The sequence below is a fragment of the Trachurus trachurus genome, assembly GCF_905171665.1.
Source record: "Trachurus trachurus genome assembly, chromosome: 4".
In the NCBI taxonomy this organism is placed as follows: Eukaryota; Metazoa; Chordata; class Actinopteri; order Carangiformes; family Carangidae; genus Trachurus; species Trachurus trachurus.
The window spans coordinates 21208236-21231927 of NC_139898.1; the positions used below are offsets into that span (position 1 = coordinate 21208236).

The window sequence follows — 23692 nt, forward strand, 5'->3', positions numbered from 1 at the left end:
CCAAAGAGCACAAAAAAGTAAAAATAGTTATGGTGTCAAGACAGGCTGTTTTATATTTGATTATCTGACAATATAATCCAGTCCAACAAACAAGAGGAATTTCTACACATAACAGAAAGATCTTTTCTAACAACTTACACATGGCTTAAAAGTACAACGGAAATATGTGCGATCCCCAAGTGATGACATAAATGCTCTTTAAATAACACCAACAAAAACTACAACATTTCAGTTTATACATTTCTTCTTCACACACACAGATGCACTATAGAGGGCAAATCTATGTGGCCTGCATGTGTGCCTGTTTTCACTCTAGTATTTGCATTCCTCACAGCCCATTTGGCCTATGCTAATGGAGTCTAGTCATGCAGAGCAGCAGGTCTTAATGAAAAACCTCTGGCTGGTGATCAGTGCTATTGATTAGCCTGAGCCCCAGCTTTAAGCAGGGCTAATTGATCAATCACCACTGGTTGCTTCGGATTAATGGAACATGACTGGTGCTCCCCCAAAGACATATCCACTTCTAATGAAGAGGCCTGAGTGAGCACATGTGTGTTTATGTGCGAGGTGTGAACACTGTGTATATGTTTATGCACATGAGTGGAGAGAATATAGATTAGTCTTCTCATGTTAAAGTAAGATTAGCTTAGATTAAATATATACAAAAAGAACACTGTCTTTAATTAACCGACACAAGGTCTCTATGAGTTTTTATTATGAATACACCAAATTTGTTTGGTGCTAAATGGATTGTATTTTCTCCAATGGGAACATATACCAATACAGTAGATATTTCCAAAGAGGAAAGTAGAACTGATAAATTTACAATGTACTTAAGATATACAATTGTATTACAAAAAGCTTCTTTTTTTATACTGTATATATATTTTTGGGGGCTTTTTGGTCTTTAATTGATGAGCGTAGTAGAGAGAGACAGGAAATGGGGAGGCAGAGAGAGGGGGAATGTCACGCAGCAAAGGGCCGTCCGGGTCAGGATTTGATACGGGGCCGGTTGCTGCGAGGACTAGATTTTCATTATGTTTTAATTTCACATTCCAATTTTTGGTCTAAATAAAAAATGTGACAGTAAAAACAAAAACAAAAGAAATCTCAGATCCCTCTGCATGGGTTTATAGCCACTGGCAGATTCTTTTTTAATGGCCTGTAAATTGCTTGCTATTGAGAAGACCTGATGTTATTATGACACAAATAACCGTGGCATTACATCCCATAGGTTAATGCTGTATAACTATTGTTGTACTGTTGTCAGTGAATCTGCTGTGGGTACTGTTTGTTGTGTGCATGTTTGTGTGCGTGTGTGTGTGTGTGTGAGTGACATCGGAAATGACAGAGGAAAATCAATGACAGACTGATCTGAGTGTGCATCCTGTGTTACTCTGGGTTTCAGCAGAGTTTTTCTATTTTGGTCTCAGGTTTGACTACAGGCTCCACCAGGACTGTTCAGATTTGGTCTTTACTTTTGTTTGTACAAAAACTCATGTGTGTGACTCAGAGAAAATAAGGAAAATACCAGATGAGGAAATTATTAAGAGAGTAAATACCATTCAACTTATGAAGAAGTTGTATATATTCTGTCTAAACTGAAATTTGTCAACAATAGATATTTGACAGCATTAAGCTTTGCACCACAAACTGAAAGATGGAGGAGGAGAAATGTGATTTTATTGTTTGTCCAGAAAAATTACTGCAGTGTTGTTTGGAGGAACTTCAACCAACAGCCTGTAAAAACTATAATAAGACCTGCCTCACCCTTTCAGAGGAAATGTCATTATTCTGAGTTTCTAGGAGAGGCTTTCTGTGTCCTGTTCTTTATCTTAAATTGTAAACAAGGATAAACTTTGGAATATTATGAATCGGGCATCAGCTACCTAACCCCCAAATTAAATTAACACTACATTTTTTCCCAATGGTGACATGAGACCAGAAGTGCCACTTCCACAAAGGACTGAAGCACAGGCCAAAACAGGAAGCCCCAACAACACCCCAAACACACACATTAACGTTCACAACCCTCCCCTGACTGACAGACTGGCTCGCCAGTGGTGCCTCCATGGAAGATTGTCTGTGTGTGTGTGAGTGAAGGGGTGGACTGGAGGTTCCAGCTGGCCTGTCATGGGACTCCCAATCGCGTGTGAATGGTACTGGAGGGAGCTGTGGCTAGCTGGTCCAAAACTGAAACACTCAGCAGGCTGGAGAGGTCAGCTGGGGTGATTACAGCAGGCCAAAACCAGGAATACTGCCCTTTTCTGTTTTATGCAACAGACCACACGGGCCCAGTTTGTTTTTTGTTTTTTTCCTTATTTCAATTTTGGCGAATTTTACAGTGTTATGTTTCTGATTTGGACAGAAAAATAGAATTAAAGTATTATGCTTTTATGCTGATAGGATGACATTACAACACAAAGCTGTATGTACATTTTGACATTTGTACATAACTTTGCACAAAACAAAAATAATACCGGGCAACAATATAGTACCATGAATCACACTCGGCTAAAATCAGTCACCACACACACAGCACAACCCGTCGAGGCAAAGTCTCCAACAGCAACAGCCGACGTGTACACAGGCTGCCACTCTCGCCTGTGCTGAAACCAAAGGACCGCCCCGCGAACTACACCATCTCCACCTCCCATCATTTAGTTAACCTTGACCAACTAACCAGCCACACATATACACTCACGCCCTCGTATCCATTGACTGACTCGCACATTTTGTGGAATGAGACCACACTTCCACCCAATAACCTCTGGTGTGAACTTAATTGTGTATACTCAGGTATTGAGTTTCGGACCATGCATGGCTCCCACAGCACTCAAAGAGAAACAGACGCAGTGAACTTAACAATGAGTGAGAGAGAGAGCGATAGAATGGAAGGGGGAGGGAGAGAAACATGGACCACCCAACGGCTGTGAAGAAAAACAAAGTTGGGTGGAGAGCAAAATCAGCTTCGATCACATCGGAGGTAGGACAGTTGGAAGTTGTCGTGCAGTAGCACTTGCCAAGAGGTGAAAGAGGCAGAGAGAAATGTAAACGTGTAACAGTGAAATAATTTGATTTTAGAGTATGTATTTAGTACCATTAATCTCAATATATCTGCTGTTTTGTTCAACAAAAGCCTCTTGTTTCAAATTGTTAAAGTTGTAAACATTCTTTGTTAAGTCTGCAGTTTAGTCTTTTTTTTCTTAATATGGTTGAAATTTAACTTGCTGTGTGATCATTTCCTGTGTTACCAAGATGCTGGTGGGAGCTTCTCTATCTTGGATTCAGAGCACAGCTGGTTTCACTTGTAAAACAGAGCTCAGGAACTATAAGAATAAGAGAAATTAAAACAGCCCTCTACTCTAAACCACAGTTTTATGTTGTGAAATTAAATTAACATGGCTGCTCAACCAGCACACTCTATACAAACATTAACTATTTTTTTCCCTGCATGATACAAACCATGCAGGGCAAATTAATGAATTTGACTAATTTATGAAGCAGAATACTAGCACTGGGATTAAAAATAACTGGATTTCAGAATTTAAGAAGAGAGTTTATGACCAGTTGTGAATCAGTAAATCGGTTGGAAAAACCTCAGAAGGTGAATGAATAAAGTGAGTGAAGTGAATTAAATTTTCCAAATCTCCTTGCAGTAACCACTAATGTGCCCTTGATCGAGGAACATAACCTTTCAGTGAATTATTCTAAAGGACAAAGTAGGCTTAGTTGACTCTTACCTGGATAAACAAGCAAAAGCCCATGAACAAAAAATGATTCTTCCAAGAAAATGTAATTCCCTTTTTTTTAACCAAACACTTATTTCAACAACATCTAAACTTTAAAGTTCAACAATATATGATATCATAGACTGTGCATTAATCATAAATCAAAGACACTTGTTTGATATGTGGTGATGTGGTTCTATCCCCGGCCACCAGGGGGACGAGGATATGCAGATATATTCAGTGGAGAGGCAGTGGACTGGTGTGTGTGCAGCAGAAAGAGAGTGGGAGAGAGACGCTGACTCCTGCTAAGCCCCATTAAGTAGTCTTGTTTTATGAAATGACACTAAAGTATAATTAATTACTTACCAAATTATTCATTTTGAAAAATAATGGATACATTGGTAACTAAATAATAAATCTGACAGTTTTAGAAAGTAATTAAAAGGCAAAAAGCAAACAAATCATAGTTTGAAGACCAATAGTTTCAATAGTATGTCTATTGTTAAACAATATAAAATAAAATAAAATGAACTGCCAATAACTGAAATATTAAGCATCAATAATTCTGAGTGCATTTGAGTTTATTTTTCTGATTATTATTTAACAGTTTTAATATTCAAATAACACAAATAATAATTATGCTTGTTATTAGAGCAACATTTGTGGTTTTAATGGTACAAAGGCCTGGTAATTGGACTGCACTAACTCTGTAAGTGAGGATAACCAGACCTGCTGCTGCTCAGTGTGTTAACATGGGTATAGTACTACAACACCTGATTCAGTCTGTTTTTGTCCTGAGGTCAAAGATCAAATGCCGCTGTTGACCCAATGCCCTGTTACCCACAGCTCAAAGTACCACTGGAGTGACTTATATACCCCACTGTGTGTGTTAGGAGTCAGTTACCTTTCTATGCAGATGAGTGCCTTTAAAGGTTTGGCTCAAGGGGTTTTCTTGTCTCTCTGGAACACAAGGAATGGACAGCTGACCTGAAGACACACACAGACACACAAACACACATATAGGGAAGTAAATCTGTCAGTCAGTGCTGTCAAAAGTCCTCAGCTCCACAAGTCATTGTATACACTCATGCACACATAAGGATATGTTTTTGGAGCAAGTGAGTGAGCAGAAGTATCTTAGCATTATATTGCAATGAATAAAAACATACAGTTATTTTGGAAGTTAATGAGACATGACAGAATTTTACGATTCTTTTACAACCAAAATATTTTCCCTGAAAACTCACAACTTTGAGGGTTTGATTTTACAATTTTATGTTTATACAAAAAAGAAGAAGAAAAAAAACAAAACAAGGAAATGATACAACCAAGCACCATCCAAGAGTAATATTCACCAGAGTCATCTGGTCTTACTGATTCATTTGCATGTCCTGTGACACATATGCCCTGGATAAAATGGGGCAAAGAAAGAGCTAGTAAGCTGCTGAACTACTAGTGTGCTATTGTTTTCCCCTGTATAATCTGTCACTGAAGCATTTAGCATAAATAAAGAGATCCCATATAAAATTCTTTATTCAGGATCCACACTGAAGCTTATCATTCTATGAGCCGAGAATTTATCTGAATCTATGTGACCTGTGAAATGCACTGATCTGAGCCAATTATAGAAGGAAACCAAACAGAATCATAAAGGAAGGTCCAAAGGTGAAGGATTATAAATTGGAGCCAATTAAAGGAGAATAGAAAGAAGGCAAGTCAAGTGTGGCTAATGATACCATGTTCATCAACTTCTGCCACTCATTTTCACATTTCAGGCACTTTGCTGTTACTCTCTTTTGGATTGTCTTGCAATGCCTGAACATGTATGGCAGGTTGCTCAAGGACACTTCAAAAGGCCAGATGACTGTTGATGGACACCGTTGTTACTGCTCTAATATCTCTAAAATTCCAATGCCATTTTGCTATTATACTGTCCATGAAAAATATTAGTGAAACTGGTGGTATCTTGTGATAATACATTTCAGAACTCCCAGTAGCCTGCATGAACAGAATCACCGTGAAGCAGATGATTAAAATTAACAATGCACATTACCTTAAACAGACCACTATCAGGCAAAATGATAGCTAAGAAGCTCTACATACTGATTCACATCAATTGAATTAAAAGACTTAAGGCATTTTCCCTCTTCAATTTCTGTGGTGTTGGCAATTTAACTAAGGATAAAATGCTTGCTAGTTTGCTAGATAACATTTGCAACCTAAAACGCAAATGTAGCTCATTCATCAACTAATATTAGTCCTCCCACCCTGTCATCAGCTCATTTCTCATGTCTGTAGGGTCACCTAAGACCGTGTATAATTTGTATTTATTCTATAGTTACATGTACTGTAGATTACGTTAAGGGTCTTTACTTTACATTATTCATGTCCATAGAAGTCTAACAATCTGTATGTTAAATCTCAAAGTTATACCCACAGATATATGGACACAATCTCAGTAGGTATATCATTGTCATGAAGCAACCCGCCCCATCTGTCTGTCTTCCTGCCTGTCTCTCTCCTCTCGTTCAGGGCCTGTCATGACGGCGATCCAACCGGCCTCCTGTGTCTGGATTAATCTCCCTGGTTGTCTGCTGATCTGAAGGTGGGTCGGCCGCCATCCACCAACACCAAAACTAATTTCACTGTGTCACTGCACGACACCCCTGCCCACCACCCCCACTGACACCCATGCATGCACACACATTGCAAAATATCTTCATCTGTCTCTGTCTCATCTACATCGAAGAGGGCAGGAGGGCGGGTGACTAGTCCGAAGGAGAAAGGTCAGCGCAATGAAGGAGTTCATCATTCTGAGGTGTCAGAGCCTCTCTTTAGGAGAGCAGATGAAGGGGAGCGGAAGGAGGACAGGATGGGAGGGAGGATGGCAGGGAGGGAGAGCAAAACAGACAACGATGAGGGGGTCTGTTTTATGTGTGTCTGGTTATTGGTTATCAGCCAAAAGTTCGTCATTGCCTACAGAGTTGGCTGGAATCCATTCATCCCAAATCAATCATCATACTGTCTGTGTTTTAACCATCACGTGTTGTCTTTGATTGTATCATAATTATGAGAAAACTGCATACACACTCTCACACATCTTACTCAAGACACGAATGGTCATTTGGTGGCTAAAACACACACCAGAGGGTTCATTGAAACACCAAAAGCAGCTAGTCTGATGCACATACACACACATTCAGTCATTCAAATATGATCACACAATGCATCCACCACACTTGCTGGCGTCTGGCATGAGGTAAACAGCTTTTAATAGCATCAAACCCACTGCAGCTTGTTTGGGACCATCTGTCCAGTCTATTGTGTTTCTCTGTTGCGACTCTTTGGAAGTTCATCGGATGACAGCTGATGTATGGGTTCTTACAAAGTCCCCAGCCAGGCCCTCGGGATCCTGCCACACTGATTTCACCGTGTCTGCTATCTATTTCTTCCTCTTTTTCTTTTGCTTTGTCTTCTCATTTTTCTGCTTCACAGAGTATTTTTTTTTAGATCAAGGTGTAGCAGCACAAGTGTGTCTGTGTTGAAGAGGCAGCAACTAATCATTTTAGAAAATGTAATTGTGATAAGAAATATTTGTACTGTCTCATCCTTCTTTTTTTTTTTACATGCACAAGATAGATACAGCAAAGACTCACGCAAAAAGTCTGTCCTGTGAATAACTAGTGAAATTAAACACAACAAAAATGTAGCATCAAATTTATAAAGATTCCTGCAGTAAAAAGCCGAAGGTACTTCTAAGCATTGAACAATAACTGCAGGGTTCAATCAGGACGAACACAGACAACTAAAGTGAAACTGCTAGAATAGACTCAACTTGACTGAAAGGAAACAACAATACATTTACTAGCCAAACTCATACATCCATGCACACAAACATAATATGACCACACTCTACATATTTTTCTGTCCAATTGAAATTTTTCTTTTGTTTATAGAAAAAACACCAGCGAATATAAGGGGGTTCCTGGAGAGGTTGCGGGGTATACTGGAGTTGAGGGGTGGAGGGTGAAAACTGGGTTCAGGAAGTTTTCACTCCTCTCTTCCCATGGTGCCCCTGGCCTCTCCAACTTCCAGTCAACGGCTGAGAGAAGCCAGATCCAGGCAGGATAATCACCCCCTAATAAGAGGCTATATTGAAAGCAGGCTGGTGTTCATACACTACAAGCTTGAAAGGCGTGTGCACACACAGGCATAAAAGCACACGCAAGTATGCATGTACACGTGCAGCTCAGTGCACACACTCAGTCGGGGCAGGTGTAATTATAGCGCACGATGACACACTTCAGAAAGAGGCAATCACTAACAGTGTCTACACATATGGACAAGCATGTGTACAAACCCCAACGCACTCGCACGCACATACGAACGCACAGACACCCACACCAGACCCAGATCCTCTTTCTTTCCTCTGACTTTAGTCATCTACCACCATCCTAGAAAAATGTTAGCATATGGCAAAAGATATAAATATTTTCTTGATATATCAATTATCAATTTAGAAAAAGAGAGAACAGGATCCCATAGGGATTGTGCATATTGGTGTCTGTTTTTGTGTGGCCCTATGAAAGAATATAAGGCTTAGCATAGAAATTGAAGCTCTGCCTATACTCTTAAAATTGAAAGAAGCCTGTGAGGATTCTAAATGAGAAATAACTCTCTGTAAAGGTATTTGATTTGATTTTTTGTATTTTTTTTTACTTCTACCATAGATTAGTTTTTCGCTTCACAGTTGTAATATAGTTCTTTTGGGGGTTTTTCATAAAGAATAAAAATACATTTTTCTTTTTATTGTATCTTGGAAAAACATCTAGAGAGCATGTTGGCAGTGCCAACTAGGAAATTTTACATCTCATCAGAGGAAAAACAGCTCAAAATCAACCAGTACATTGTGTTAGTGTGTGTTTGTGTGTGTGTGTGTGTGTGTGTGTGTGTGTGTGTGTGTGTGTGTGTGTGTGTGTGTGTGTGTGTGTGTGTGTGTGTGTGTGTGTGTGTGTGTGTGTGTGTGCGCGTGTGTGTGTGTGCGTGTGTGTGCGTGCGTGTGTGTGTGTGCGTGTGTGTGTGTGTGTGTGTGTGTGTGAAAATATGGCACAACTGTGCCTTCTGTTTCATGAATATTATACGAACAAACAACCTTTTGCATACTAATTTTTAAACTTAATACAACATTTGCCGACACCAGACTGACTGAATTCATACAGGCACATTTGGAAGTGCTGCTGCTAACACAAAATGTCAAAATTAATTGATTAAGCTTGTTTACTAGCCTTGCTTTGAGGAAGCCATCCACTTGTAATCTGTACCTGTATGATGAAGGATGGTAAAACAAAAACAAAAAAAAACTACTAACAAACTGGTGACAGCGTTTGAAAGACTGTCTGCACTGCTTCAGTTTTTAGTATTCTTTTACTTTGTTCCGAAGAATAAACGTATCACTACAAGTATGTAGACTTCCTCTACTTTCTATTGCATTCTGTTTACTTTCTTAGTTGTAGTTTTCTTTTTTCTGTTTTTGTCACTTCCACTCCTATCTGCTTCCATTTTTCGCAATAGCTCTTTTACTGCTCTCTCTGCACTCACCTGTGGATGATTAATCCATGTGGACTGATGGCCATGATGTGCATGCATTTACACAAGACATTTCTTTTACAGAGTGATCTCCCTCACCTGAGCATCTGTCGCGATTTAATTAACACTCTGAGGAGGCTCTTTGATTACAAAAACATTTCTACTTACAGAGAAAACATACATACAAATTTGCACACACAGATCAAAAACTTCTTGGGATACATACAACGTTTCTGTTCTATCGTGAGGAGCAACAGCTAAGAAAACTAGTAAAAACATTTAAGTTCAAAAAGTTGATTCAATGTATTTAGTCAAGGCACCTCATTTCAAATGAATATTATTTGAAAGAATCTTAAAAATAATATACTACATCAAATCCTTCAAACTTTGTCCACTTTAAAACGTATGGCAGGGAATTTGAGCGAAATACAGCAATCATAGACTGATCCTCAACCCTAGTCTTTTGTTGACTTTTGGGTACACAGCTGGTCCCGTCTTTTTGAAAACTCTGGGGTTGAGTTGTTGCCTGGACACTAGGCACACACTCAGTCCCATCATGACACAGGTCCTCACCTCACCTACCGATTGGGTCTCATCAGCTGTGACTACCAGACATTGGTGAATGCAACATGGACAGCAATGTAACACCACCAGTGCCTCAGGTGCTTTGAAAGAAAATATATGATTTGAAGTTATATGACCCAGTAAGAGTTTTTACTGCAGCACCATGAAGTTAAGTTAAGCTGCATATACTGATGTACTAAGTTTTAGATCATGTCAGATTCTCAAAGAGAAACAAATTCTGCACTCACAACACTCCTCATTGCTTTTTCTGCACGGAACGCTGAGCAGAACATGCACAGGCAAGTGGGTCAGGTAGTCTTTATAAGAGTTACTCACAGTGAGCAAATAGCGAGCATGGGAGGAGTTGAGTTGAGCAGAGAGAGTTTGAGGCTAAAAGGATGGATGAGTTACATGGCGAAGGCATCATACAACAAATATGAATAATTAGCTTGACTAATTGCTGTCAACCAAAAAACAGAACAAAACAAGAAAAGCTTCATACTTAGCATTTTTAAGTTCTTGTTACATTTTCCTGCTCATGTGGTGATATGATGAATTCTGTTTCAAAACCACATTCTGAGGCAGTCCAAAAAACACTTCAGCACTGCTTTGAATTCACATTTAAAAATAAATAAATAAATAAATAAAAAAAACGCAGAAACTCACTGTAGGTCTAACACTTACCAAATGTATATGCAAACACATGTAAGCCTTTATCACAACAGACACACAAAATGTCCCTGCCAACAAATGCACACTTGCCCTCCATCCATCCTTTCATACAAACTCACACACAACACAGCCATTAGTCCAAGCGTTCACATCACCCCTGTGGCACAACACACCCAGTGTCCTGCTATTACACCATCAGCAGCATCAGACGGAGAATCTATATTCTCCCCTCTGTCTTTTGTTCATTTGAGTGACTATGAGGAGCAGCAGCAGCTGCTGCAGCCTCTCTCTCTGCTCGTGCTCAGCCGGGGGAAGGCAATAGGTTTAGCAGGCGAGGAGGCGAGGCAGATTTATGGTGCTGGAGGTGACCTCTGGGGCCGTAACACAGTGATGGGTGAGTGGCTCTCAACAGTAAGCTACTGGCACTTGACAAAGTGCCCGAAGCAGAATGAATTTACTTCTCTTTTCCTCAATCATCAAGCAGCCACTGCCCTGACCCCCATCCTGACTGCTATAACAAGATCTCCCATCTCACAAGGGCCTGAAAAATTTACTGTCACATCTACTTTTCAATGAGCTCAAGTGAGCACTTCTTTCACCTTCAGCGAAGCAGGTGCCGGAGTGGAGGAGGGCTAACCTACCCCAGTGTGTGTTTGTGTGGGTTTTTTATGCGTGTGTGCATGTGTGTGTGAGAGAGAGAAAGAGAGAGAGCAAGAGTGAGAGAATGAATATATACAGAGCAAATTGTGTTTATGCTTGTCCACTTGCTCGCTCCCTCACTAACTCGTCCACCCAGACTCACTATCTCACACACACTATCACAAAGTTCAATACAGTTCTTGAAAAACACTCTAGGAACCAGAACATACAGTATTCTGTCTTCAACCATAAAGACACACACAACTTGTGTATGTTAAACAGGCACACATCAACTCACAGTACAGCAGTACACACACACACACAAGGAGAGAATGAGGCTGCCAGGCAGGGACACAAAGGGCACGGCTATACGGATGTCAGTAGACACCTCTGCCATTTATATCAGAAGTCAATCTACCTTATCACATCCCTTATACACACACACACACACACACACACACACACATTGGCATACACACCAGGTATTATGAAGTCTGTGTGTGTTTGCCAGCTTTCATCAGCTTGATGGCAGTAGAGTTGGACTTAATGATCCTGATATTTTTTTTTATATGCAGACGATAAATCTTGGTGCACACACATTCAAATTTCACCTTTCTTGCTCTCTAGATGAGGTGAAATCACAGGGGATGTGACAGTGAGGGAAGAAGACCGAACTAAAGATACACATTAGTATTTCAGATAAATTAGAAGTAGAAAAAAAGAAAGAAAAAAGATAAATAAGAGATTAGATGAAATAAACAAACATTCACTATACCTTGATTTAATTAAAGCAATTTTTATCCTTAAGTGACAGGTCAAACTATATAATAAAAAGCAAGAAACTATGTTATGACGAAGACTTAAAGACATAAGACACATAGCAAAAGAGAGACAGGAAAAAAAGAGAAGCTGTACTCAGTATTACCATGTTATTACATGAGTATTCAGCAGTCATATGTTGGACGTCATCGAGCTTCAAACTTGGCCTTTACTTTGATCTCAGCTACACGTTTGTACTGTACAGTTTTGCGACTGTGCATAGTTGTAATGCTGTCATGGCGACAAAATCTGTCAGACACATAAACACCTGCCAAAGTATTCAAAATCACCTCTGTGGTACTGTAGCTGGCGGGACCATATTTTGCCATGATGATATCACACAGAAACACGCACACACTCAATGAATTAGAGCTGTAAGAAAAATTCCTCTAGAGATGTCTGTTCTGTTTATTTTAAATAGCTCAGAATTTTCTTGAATGTTTCCAAATCCCAAAACATCCAGATAATATTACACTGTCTTTGCATCATTTTTTTTTTAAACGTGCAGTCATGTTTGGCATTTAATCTTGTCTCATCTCCACAAACACATGCCCTGATTTACTGTTGACAGGAGGAGAAAACTCACTGCTAAAGCTTCCACTTGTTTAAATGTTTACTGCATCAAACTGTTCATGGAAATAACAGTTACACTGCCAAATCAATACACCGTACATTAGACAAAGAAAGTTGGTTATGCCAACATTTCATTTTTTCAACTTCACTCTTTAAAATGTCATAACTAATTCAACCTCTTTTCTTTTATGAGCTGCTCTTTTGTCTACCCTCACCCACTAGGATAATGTTATCATGATGAACCAATAAAAATCAATGATTAAGCATGTGTAATTTTCCAGAGACATATTAAAATTTATTGTCTCTCTCTCTGGTGAGCCATCACATCAGCCCTGGAGCTGCAGACACTCTGCGGGTTACAACTGAAAATAAAGAAGGGCATTAAAAACTATTCAATAAGCCACTGTAAAATTGATCAAGCTATAAAAGCTGCTATGCAGCCCACCCACCCCAGCCCACCCACACCAAACAGGAGAATGGGCTATGGAGGAGTAAAAGAAGTGACAGAGACTATGGAAAAAGAGAAAGAGTAAGATGGAGATGGAGGGGAAAAGAGAAAAAGAGAGAGGAAAAGGCAAAAAAGAGGAAGGAGTGAGAATTGTTAGGAAGCAGTTGCAATTTGTTCTCTGACACAGCACCCACTCAATAATCACAGCAGTTAAATAGCACAATTTTCCATGTTGTACTATCATTAAACAATAATGTATTGAAACTCCGCTCATGGTAAGTATTTTACAGCCCACACCCACACACGCCCTAACACTCAAATTACAATACCCATGATTATTAATTTCCTCTTGTCTTTATTATTACTGGTTATGCACAGTCCCCTAGAAGTTTTAAACTGACACTTCAGAGTCAGATATAGTGTTCTTACAAATGACAGTGCGGGACTGCATCAGCAATGCATGTACTTCAACTAGTCCTGCCAATTACTCTATTTATACTTACTGCAATTATTTAATGACATGGAATCATGTTTTAAAGAATATCCCATGTAACAGCTATTTGTCTTAGAGTCTGAGGACAGAGCCACTAAATGCCATTGGTTACTGAATCAGCATAATTGGTTAGTAACAGATTGAAGAAGAGGAGCCAATAAAAAATAACATAGGACATGGCTTGTCCTGCCACCTACAATGTGAACATACTGTAAGTGCTGTCTCTGTCATCACTTCACATGTTTTTACATGTGTTTGTTTGTTATTCACATTTTCAGATTATTTAACTTTGGGTTAACCAATGAGATGAACTAGCCTCAGACAAATCAAATCACATTTAACTGTGCAAACAAACAACTGGACTAAATTTGATAAATACCTAATGCCCTGAATATATTGTGAGGTGTTGTCTGATATTTAGTTCAAAGAAGTGTGGGTCACACAACTGCATATTCCAGGATATTTTTGTTCCTTTAGCTGGCTGTGGTGTAGTTGTAAAGACCGTCAGTGTTGAAATGTTGAAAATTATTCACAAATTTTAAGTTTTTTGTTGTTGTTGTTGATATAGTTCATTCTTGAGAAATTGTAAACCTGCTGTGCGTAGTCTACGAAAATGGGACAGTGTCTTTTTGGATGCCACCACAAGGAGGTGCTAAAGTCAGACATTGTCTTCACTTTAATGCAGTGATTTCAGATTTTTACTGCGACATCTATGTAGTAAAATCTGAAAACTACCAAGAAATGTTCACGTTCCTCTCACCTGGCACTAGAATAAAATATATTACTGCTGTTACGTTTGACCATTTTATGACAAACTCACAGCAATTACGTCAGTAGATAAAGTTCATATCTATAAAGAAAATTTTTATCTGATCATTTTGTCTCACCAATGCCACCATAGCAATCTAGGCAAAGTGAGGCTCGAACCTCGGGTTATTGAAAAAGAAAGATGTCTTAAGTCTCTCACCAACTTCAATAAGTGCAGCAACTGAAGATATTGGGTAAAATACTATACAACCAGCCCAGGAGATTTATTGTTTGATAAACTATGTGGACAGTGTGCCACCTGGGCCTTTCTATTGCCATTTCAGAAAAAAAAAAAAAAAAGATTACAAGAAATAACAAAATTCCAGAGGCGAAGAGCAGTGCTGACGGCTGGATCGGTGGAAGTGGCTCGGCAAATGGCGTTTTTCTTTTAACTTTCAATTCTCCTAAGCATGCGTGCTTCACAGCCCCTAGGGCTATTGCCTTTCTCAATCTGTCCCTGGAGAGGCAGGAGTTATGGTCCCTGTCGATTGAGGAGAAAGGGATGTTATTCCCCTGTCACCCCCTGGTCGCGCCGCCATCCTCCCTGCCCTGATCTACGGCCTAACTCCCCCCCCCCCTTACCCCTTTACCACCCTCCCTCTTCCCCACTTTGCTTTGTCGTAAGCTGCCGACTATGTCGTTGCCATGGGCTGTTGAGATGAGGACGAGGAAAAAATGTTCTGGGGGGGCGAAGGGGTGGGGGTGCTGATATTGGTTTAGAGGTGTTGTTGGCAGCTGCATGATGGTAGTAGTGGCAAATGCTTTAGTAGTGTGTTAACACATTGGAGAAAATTGGTATTTGGGTGTAAAAATGCAGCTGAATGATAAGAAGCAGAACATTTTGGCTGAAGTAATTTTATCAGAAAATATTTTGTAGTGTTTATTTAGTGAGATAGAGTGTGGGGTCCTCTTTTTCCTGGAGGTGGGGGTGTAGGGGGTCATGGTGTGAGCTAGGGGAGCGTTACAGTGAGACAGCTTTGCCCAGGGGAGGTGACCTGCCCCCAAGCACATGTAGGCTAGGTCTTTGACTGACACCCTTGAAAGGGGAGCAGTGACAGGGTTAACCATGAAAGGTAGTTAGCTAACAGTAGTGTGTGATCAAAGGTGTGGCGATTTCTAAACTGTGTCACAGGAGTCCCTGTGGATTATTGCGAGCTGACAGCTACAATTAAATTGTATCAATCTGATATTTTCAAATATCCCATAAGAATTTTAAAAAGTACCACTGTTGATTTAATCTTATGTGGTTTCTACTTTAAAAGTGTACATTTCATGTGGTGAATCTTCAGTTTTTGGAAACTTTTTTATGCTCTGTTTATTTAGATAGCAGGAAAGCTGAGCAGAGAAAACAAAGGAGGATATTTTGGTGAGATTCTGGCCTTCATCAGAAGGTTTACATGTGGCTCAACATGGAGGCATTAACTGCTCTAATGTCTCTGGATACATACCAATAACAATCCTTCAAAAGACAAAAGCCCGGCTGTAACATGTTGAAATTTATCTGGACAAGTTTGCATGTGTGTTCCAATATATTTCTGTGAGATATGAGTTTCATTAGTGGTTTCTAAAAAGCTCCTTTGGAGAAAAAATGTCTCATGGAACTATCAAGATTCAACAAACTGCAGGCCTCCTTAAACCACCAACACCACCAATGAATATCAGCACAGGCATCAGTACACCTGACACATGCTCAACAGATAACTTCCAGACCTCAGTGTGCTCTGCCCCATTTCCATAGTGGTCAGCACTCAGCCTCTTTTAGGTCCTACTGCACCTTAAGCAAATCCTGAGTTTGTGAGGGTCTCTCTGGGTGAAAGAATAAATAAATAAGCAGATAAATAGATGAATAACCCAGAGGAATGGGAGCCTATGCGGCTTGGCCATCCATCATATATCCTATTACCACGCACTCAGCGGCACCTGCAGTATGTATAATGCAGTCAACCTCCGTAAGCAGATACAAATTCAACTCTTTTCCTCCTCAATTTGTTATATCTGACAACAACACAGCTTGTGCCTTGTTGTTTCTTTGAATTATGAATAGATTCCCTTCACCAGACTTTCGCCTGTGCGTGATAGCGTAGCGCTGTTATGCAGAACAGCTGCTGAAAACAAATTCGAGAAGCCTGGTAAGCTTTGTAGCGGCTGGGCGAATATGCATAAACAGTTGCGCTTAAAGCCACTTAAGAACAACCAAATGGGCTCAATATTTCATCTTTGGATTTGTTTCATTGGGTGTGATGAATATGAAATGCCAGAATATAGTATGAGTGCAGGCAATGCAGTTGTTTAAGTGTTTCAAATTATCTAAGAATGATTTTGAGATTTTTCAACTGTGAGAAATAGCAGAAGTGCTTTCACTGACAATTCAAATCTTAATTCCTGTCACCGAGTCCTTTTCCTCATTTAGCCATGATACTTGGACTGACAAATATTACAAATGTCATTCTGAGACTGCAAAAATAAAAGGAATGAAAGGAGACTGGATCGGGGGAATAGAGGGATAGGAGTATAGCAAGTAAATATGAATTAACAAATCAGATCCAAGAGTAAGACGAAGAGTGAGAGATCCAAGTGGGAGAGAGGAAGAGGAATGTAAATACGAGGCAAACCGATAGCACATTTTGACCGCTGCGTGTTTGTTTGGGTATTTACACTGTGAGGCTACAATCAAGTCCTCAAAGCTTCAGCCCACATGACAAGAGCCCATTTCAGGGCCACACATCTTCTAAACAGCCAAGCCAACAAACCAAATCCCGATCCACACATGCACACACAAAATCCCAAAGTCATATCCACTGATTTGTCCATTACTTCAACATATAAAAAAGGATGCAGAGGAAATGCATCAAATTTAATTCATGCACAGGGAGAGGGCAGGATAAGACAAGCTTTGAGGAAGTGTTTTTTTTCTGGGACTTGGCTGAACTTCCAAGCCCTGTTTTGGTTAGAGCAGATGTAGAATTAGTACACATCACTTTGCATCAGCAAGACATTGAACACAAGCTGTTGCTCAGAGGCCAAGTACCTCTATGTCACACCAACACAGACACGCACACCTCGCCTCCAGTGTCTGCAATTCTGCTGTGGTAAGTGTCAGTGTGATGTCAATTCCCACGGCAGCGACGTCTTGTTAGTATTCTTCTTAAAAGGCTTGGTCCAAGCATCAGTGGCCTGTTACACCAGTCAAAACTAATTGAAAACACAATCAGTTTTACACTTTAAAAACGGTTCCTCTGCCCTCAGGATATGAATTTTAACTTCTGTTTTTTTAAATTGGCCACTAATAGTTCAGTCTACAAAAGTTCATTATAAAACAGACCTTTGACCACACAGACACTTGATTTATGCCTGAATACAGTAATACTTTGATTAGGAGAAACAGTATTGTAAGATACTACTTCATTTTAGAGGAATTTGTCTCACAATTGAAACATATTGAAATTACATCAATTATCTGCATTTAATACTGACTTGGCAACACACACAAGTTCAATCATTTTAGTCCAAATCATAATGCATATAGTGCTACAATAACAGATGTACCGCATGCACATCCAAATGAGCAAAATACAGAAAAGAAACAAAGAGAGAGGTCAAGCAGCAGTCACCTAACAGCTGCTGACTTTTTTTTTTTTTTTTTACTGAAATGTGTCAGGTTTTCAAACATCTGTCCAAGACTATTCCTCAAGTTTCTCACAATCCAGTGTTCACATATCTCTATAATCACTCTGGCAACACATCTGTTGATATTGATAAAGTGAAGACAATAAATACTTTGGGATTTCAGGTATTCCAGAAGTGTTCAAAACATGATTTGTGCTGCCGTGCTATCTGCGCTTGTTGCTGTCTTATAGCTGATTTTATGCCTCTACCAAATTGGTCACTGAACACACCAAGGTTTTCTTGGATTTGAAATATTTTCTGACAGGATGAACATTTATCCTTTATATATGATCACTTTACTTTTATATGTAATGGCATTGAGGAATTGTATTGAAAATGCAGTGAGGTTTGACTTCTGCACCATTGCACAGCCCCATCCATAGCACATGGTGCGCAGAAGTGGATTTGCAAATAGAGAGCAGGAAGCACCCAGATGAAATTGCTGCAAACATGCTGTCATTCCACAGGGGAATATTTCATTTTTTATATATTTTTTGAGCAGGGGATCCTGTTGCATGTCAATGAACTGAGCTAAACATGCATGACAAGTGGTGGTGTGTGGGTAAAGGGAGGCAAGGGGGAGTCAACCCCTCGGTCAGAGATCTGCAGAAGATGCATGCAATAGACCGCCATACTACTTTATCTACAAGGCCCCTAATTGTGAGGGATGCTGAGGAACACATGTTAGGGAAAGAGGAAGGGGAAGGGGCGTCAGATGTCAGCAATGTGTGGCCATATGGTTCCTACAAGTTCGGTTACATAAAGTGAAAATGACACCAGAATGATACTGCACAACTCTGAACCCTTCCTTCATTATACTGTAGTCACTAAACAGGTGATTACAATGAAGGACAGACAACAACTGATCAACTGGTCCGGCTATTGCTTCACCTGTTAGCACTTAAAATGTGAAATCCCACCACACAAAAGCTTGATTAAACTCTAACATGACTGTGACCCTCACATTTAGAAACAGCATGATGTTAGATGCTATCGGTCCACCACTGCACATTCAAATACAGATACAAATTTGAGCTGAAACAGCAGGACATGTTTTAATTTAATGATGAATAAAACAATCTTCACAGTCCAGACACTGTTTGAAGCAAAGGTGACCCACAGGGTCACTGAGGAAAACTCAATGACCTATTGAATTCGAAAAATAAACCATAAAAGAAAGATAACCACTTGGCTGTCTTTGCTTATTGGGAAGGAGGATTTAACAAAGCAAGGAGATGATGTGAAGTAACACAACTGACCTAGCATATTTTTCCTGCTTAAAAGGGCTCGCAACCTTCAACTTAGCCATTGTGTGGGGCCATCTCATCAGGAATGCAACACTCATGCACACACTCAAACACCCACACAACCCTTCCCCTTTCAATTCAATTCCCGCCACACTTCACCCCCTATTCCTCTATTATTCCTTCATTATAAACTTGTCCTTCTCTTGTGCTCACAGCAAATATGTGCTTTATTTTGTGTATATTTTTTACCATGTACCCTCAACGCAACACGCTGTCTGCCTTGGACATTTGCACCAACCAACTTGAGTAAACAGAAAGATGGAAAAGGCTTAAAGGTATCAAAAGCAGAACACTCCCCCTTGCTACACACTGCCACCCCCCCACCACCCCCCTCCTAAGAAGGGGTTGACCTTGTACATGCAAGATACCACTATCACTTAGGAGATGCTGTGGTTATTGTTAGGAAAAATGGGGCCCATCTGTTTGTTTGTTGCTTGTGCTTTACAGTGAGAAGACGCATTGTGCCATATGCAGAGCGTACAGTCTAAATTAAGGCACCCTCACTGAAAAGCCTGGCATTATGTGCATTTCTTTTTCTTTAAAAAAAAAGTTATTTGATTGAAAATGACAACGGTAACAAATTTTGATGTGCCACACTGATTGCTACTGTAAAGGTTAAACGATGTTTTAGAATGTATGACAAACAACTGATTTAATTGGCAAGATTTATAGAAATTATCTGAATATACTACCCATAAATATATTAGTATAAGTGTATAATCGCTATAAAATAAAATGTGTTTGGTTTTTCTTCTTTTATATATAGATATAGCAAGGGTCTTGCCTCGCCATCGTGCGCCGCCCCAAATGGAAAATCCAGCCAGCTACAGTAGAGAGCACGTTTTGCGAGTTTCGCGTGCATAAATAAACCAACGAAGAAGAAGGCGGAAGGAAGGAAGAAGCAGTAGGAAACAGCAGACATACTGTATATACTGGACTTTAATTAAACATCATTTGCTGTCCACTTCTCCTCGAGAAACTTGGCATATTAAATAAATAAAAACTAACTGCACAAACATTGTGAGTAACACAGTATCAGCAATAGGTTTCTAAACTCCTTTTCAATTGCCCTTGTGCAAAAGTTTCATTCTTCACATTTCTCTTGTATATCTGTCTTTAAAAGGAATACACAATCATCTGCATGCACAGACACACAAACTACTTGCTTCTGTTATAATCACCTCACCTAACAGCAGCAAAGACGTGTTTACATACATGCCAGGTCATAGCTGTGTATGAAAACAAACATTCAATCACCTTTGATATAGTATTAGAGTCAGGTGAGTGGTGTTTGTCACGGTTGGTCAGTCTTCTGAGAGTGCATGTTTACCTGTGTGGATCCCATCTGCATGGTAATACGTATAGAGCTGCATTTGTTTGTACTGTATGAGCACTCAGTTGCCAAACCAGTCCAAGCACTTACAGTCACACAGAGCCGATCACATTTGCATGTTGTAGCATTGAGTCAGGAGCAGATTGGAGGAGCAGCAAATGGGCTGAATAATATAATCCGGCGATCATTGTCAATTATTTTGGCAATTGCGTTACATCGAAAACATTATATTTGCTGCTGAATTTGATTTGTTGAGTCACGATGGAGGTTCAGTCATTTAAATGTGATGTAGTGACTGCTTTAACAACTGTGCGCTGAGTGAATGGAAGAGACAGTAATAGTGTCAGGGACCATGCAAATCACCTGCAAAGGAAACGCTGTATATCACAGTGTGAGATGTGCGCAGAGCGGCAACAGGCAGTAATAACACACTGCACATGTACTATTGAAATGCGAATATCATTATTGTACATGTCATAAACCATTACCAACGTGGTCTCTGCCAGATGAGGGTACTGCGCGTTATGTGATATTCCATTGTCCAATCTCATAGTCAATAAATTAAAGAAAGGGTTAGCAGCAAAAACAACAAATACAAGAGAAGAACAATTTGTTTTAGGACTCAAACCCCCTCTTAAGAGTCAGTTTTCTCATAAACAGGAGGTGATTTGGCATAGCAGGTATATTTTCACACACAATTTCAGTATATTTTTTCACTTTCTGACAGACTGTCTTTTATCTTTTTGCATTACTTTTTGCAAATATGCACAAAATGCTCTATCAACTGAGGCAAATACGACAAATGACACTAAGACCGACTTTAAATAACAAAATGAAACCAGGGATCGACCTCTCCCTGTTTTTTTCCTGCCTCGAAACCGGTGTCTCCAATCGTTTCCACAGCCAAATGACTCTTAACTCTGCCGAGTGCAGCATGGGTCAGGCAGCTAGATTGAAACCAGGGTGTCTGGTTAGTGTTAAAGTTTAACAGGAGATTTCAGATATCTGATTCCACTCAACAGACCAGTTGCCACTCTCTTTTTCAGAGTAGTAATGCTTGTAAGCAACAGTGGGGCAGTATGTGCATACAGTGCTAAATCAACAAATAATGTTACGATAATTTAAAATTTTGAGGGTGAAATATCAAAAAACAGATATATAATAACCTCGAAAATGGCCATGATGTTGAGGCACCACTTCTCTAAATCAGTTCAAATTAAAGTGTATTAAAACCTTACTGGAGGCCCAATGTTCTGCAGGGCTTCTTTATGAGACTGCATTAGTCTTAACTCGGCCTAATAAACTGCAACAGATGAAATGTTCCAATGACACCCTGCGTCATCGTCCTGCTCCATCACACAGTCAATGTTTGGTAAATCAAGTGCAACATACAAACATGCCACACATAAGATCTAAAGACTTGTCATTAGTTAATCATTGAATATCCCTCATTGCATTTGATATACTAATTTGCACAGCGGAAATTAAAATCCTTCGCAGAGAAAACTACTGTGTTAATATTTCAAAAAGCAAGGCTACAGACGCAGCCTCTTCAAAAGGTACACTAAGAATAAAAAGGTACACAGCCCACTAAATATCTAATGCATTGTTATACATTAATTTCTTTCTAATTGAAAAACTGTTCTTTTTGAGTGACAGTAGAATAATTGTGCTTCAATTAAGGCCAGCAGAGTAATCACATTAGCAAGCAATCTTGTTGGTGTTCAGTTCCACAGACCGCTTGTTCAAATCCGATCATCAACTATGAGGAGAAAAATGAATTATGTGAAATGAATCTCCTTCATCAGTAGTTAATACTCTTGTGGCCCTGATCAACAAAGTCCCAATTGAAAATGCATTTTAAAATTTGCCGGAAGTCTAGTGGTAGAAATTGCCTCATTCCATTGAAAGCATTTTTTAATTGTATGCCCCTTAAGAGCTCGGAGCACAGACGTGAGAACACTGTCTATGGTATTACAAAGTGCTCACAACGGTAAGCTGTTCACATACTGTATGCATGATTTCTTAGTGCATGGTATTGGTCTGACAGCTCACCTCCAACGCTCTCCTCCTCCTTCCCAAGGCCTGGTGTGTTGCTGCAAGTATAGGTAGGGGTGGGCTCCTCCTCCTGGCTTGGGGTAGTTCCAAGTGGGAAACTGACAGGACGAGTGCTGGTGCCAGAGCTGGATGGTCGGGAGCTGGCACAGTTCTGGGAGAAATGAGAAGACAGTGTTAACTAAAGGAGGTCAGTGTAGGGTTTTACAGCTGTTAAAAGAACAAAAAGTCACAGGTTATCGTACCTGTTAACTGATAACACCAAAAATATCAAGAATATTCATATTGTTTGGGTTAGGGTTAGCTGATCACTAGGAATGCAAAGTAGTACCATACTTTTTGTATATTCTTCACAAAGATTATTAGCCTTATTATGTTTTTCTGTAATTCTCTTTACACACATGTTTTATGGTTTGCAATTGGTAGAAGATGAATTAAGATCTTTTTGCATTGAATGCAATTCATTAAAAAAAAGACACACTTGAAATGAATGCTGTGTAAACATAGAGCAACAACTGACACTGAACTGAAAACATCTTTGTTAGTAATAAGAATTAACTGAGGCTTTTTAGATTTAGATTTTTTTTAAATAATAATTTCAATCTTAAATATGTTTAATCATTCAACTGTGCAGTTGTTTGATAACTGTGCTATTATTGTTAAAATTTAAAAGATGTCATGGGCTATTGTGGGCAACTAAAATGTCAGAGACAGACAGTTCCATTGCCAAACCTTGGTGATGGGACGCGGGAAGGTCATTTTAGTACAATAGTACAATTGTCAGTTTTACATAAGCATCTTCCAGCCAGACCAAAATAAAGGGCAATCACCAAAAACCCATTTATTTGCACAGCTCTCAATCAAGGGTGGGATTGTGGGGCTCCAAAATGCTCCAGGGCCTCTTGTATTACACACTGTACTTCAATCCGACAGGAGTATTTCAGTGGCTAACAATCAAGGGCCTTCCATCCTCTCTGTGTTCATGTAGTGTTGATGTAG

General features: G+C 39.6%; 1 protein-coding gene across 2 annotated transcripts in view; it reads right to left on the reverse strand.

Annotated features, from left to right (window-relative positions):
* Positions 1-23692, reverse strand: part of LOC310985087 (adhesion G protein-coupled receptor D2) — an 86817-nt gene that overhangs the window by 12103 nt on the left and 51022 nt on the right. For both annotated transcript variants that reach the window (XM_083970538.1, XM_083970539.1), the window contains 2 exons: positions 22694-22847; positions 4636-4718 (listed from right to left, as the gene is read on the reverse strand). In XM_083970538.1, coding sequence (XP_083826664.1) covers positions 4636-4718; positions 22694-22847 — 237 coding nt within the window. The remainder of the gene's footprint in view (positions 1-4635; positions 4719-22693; positions 22848-23692) is intronic.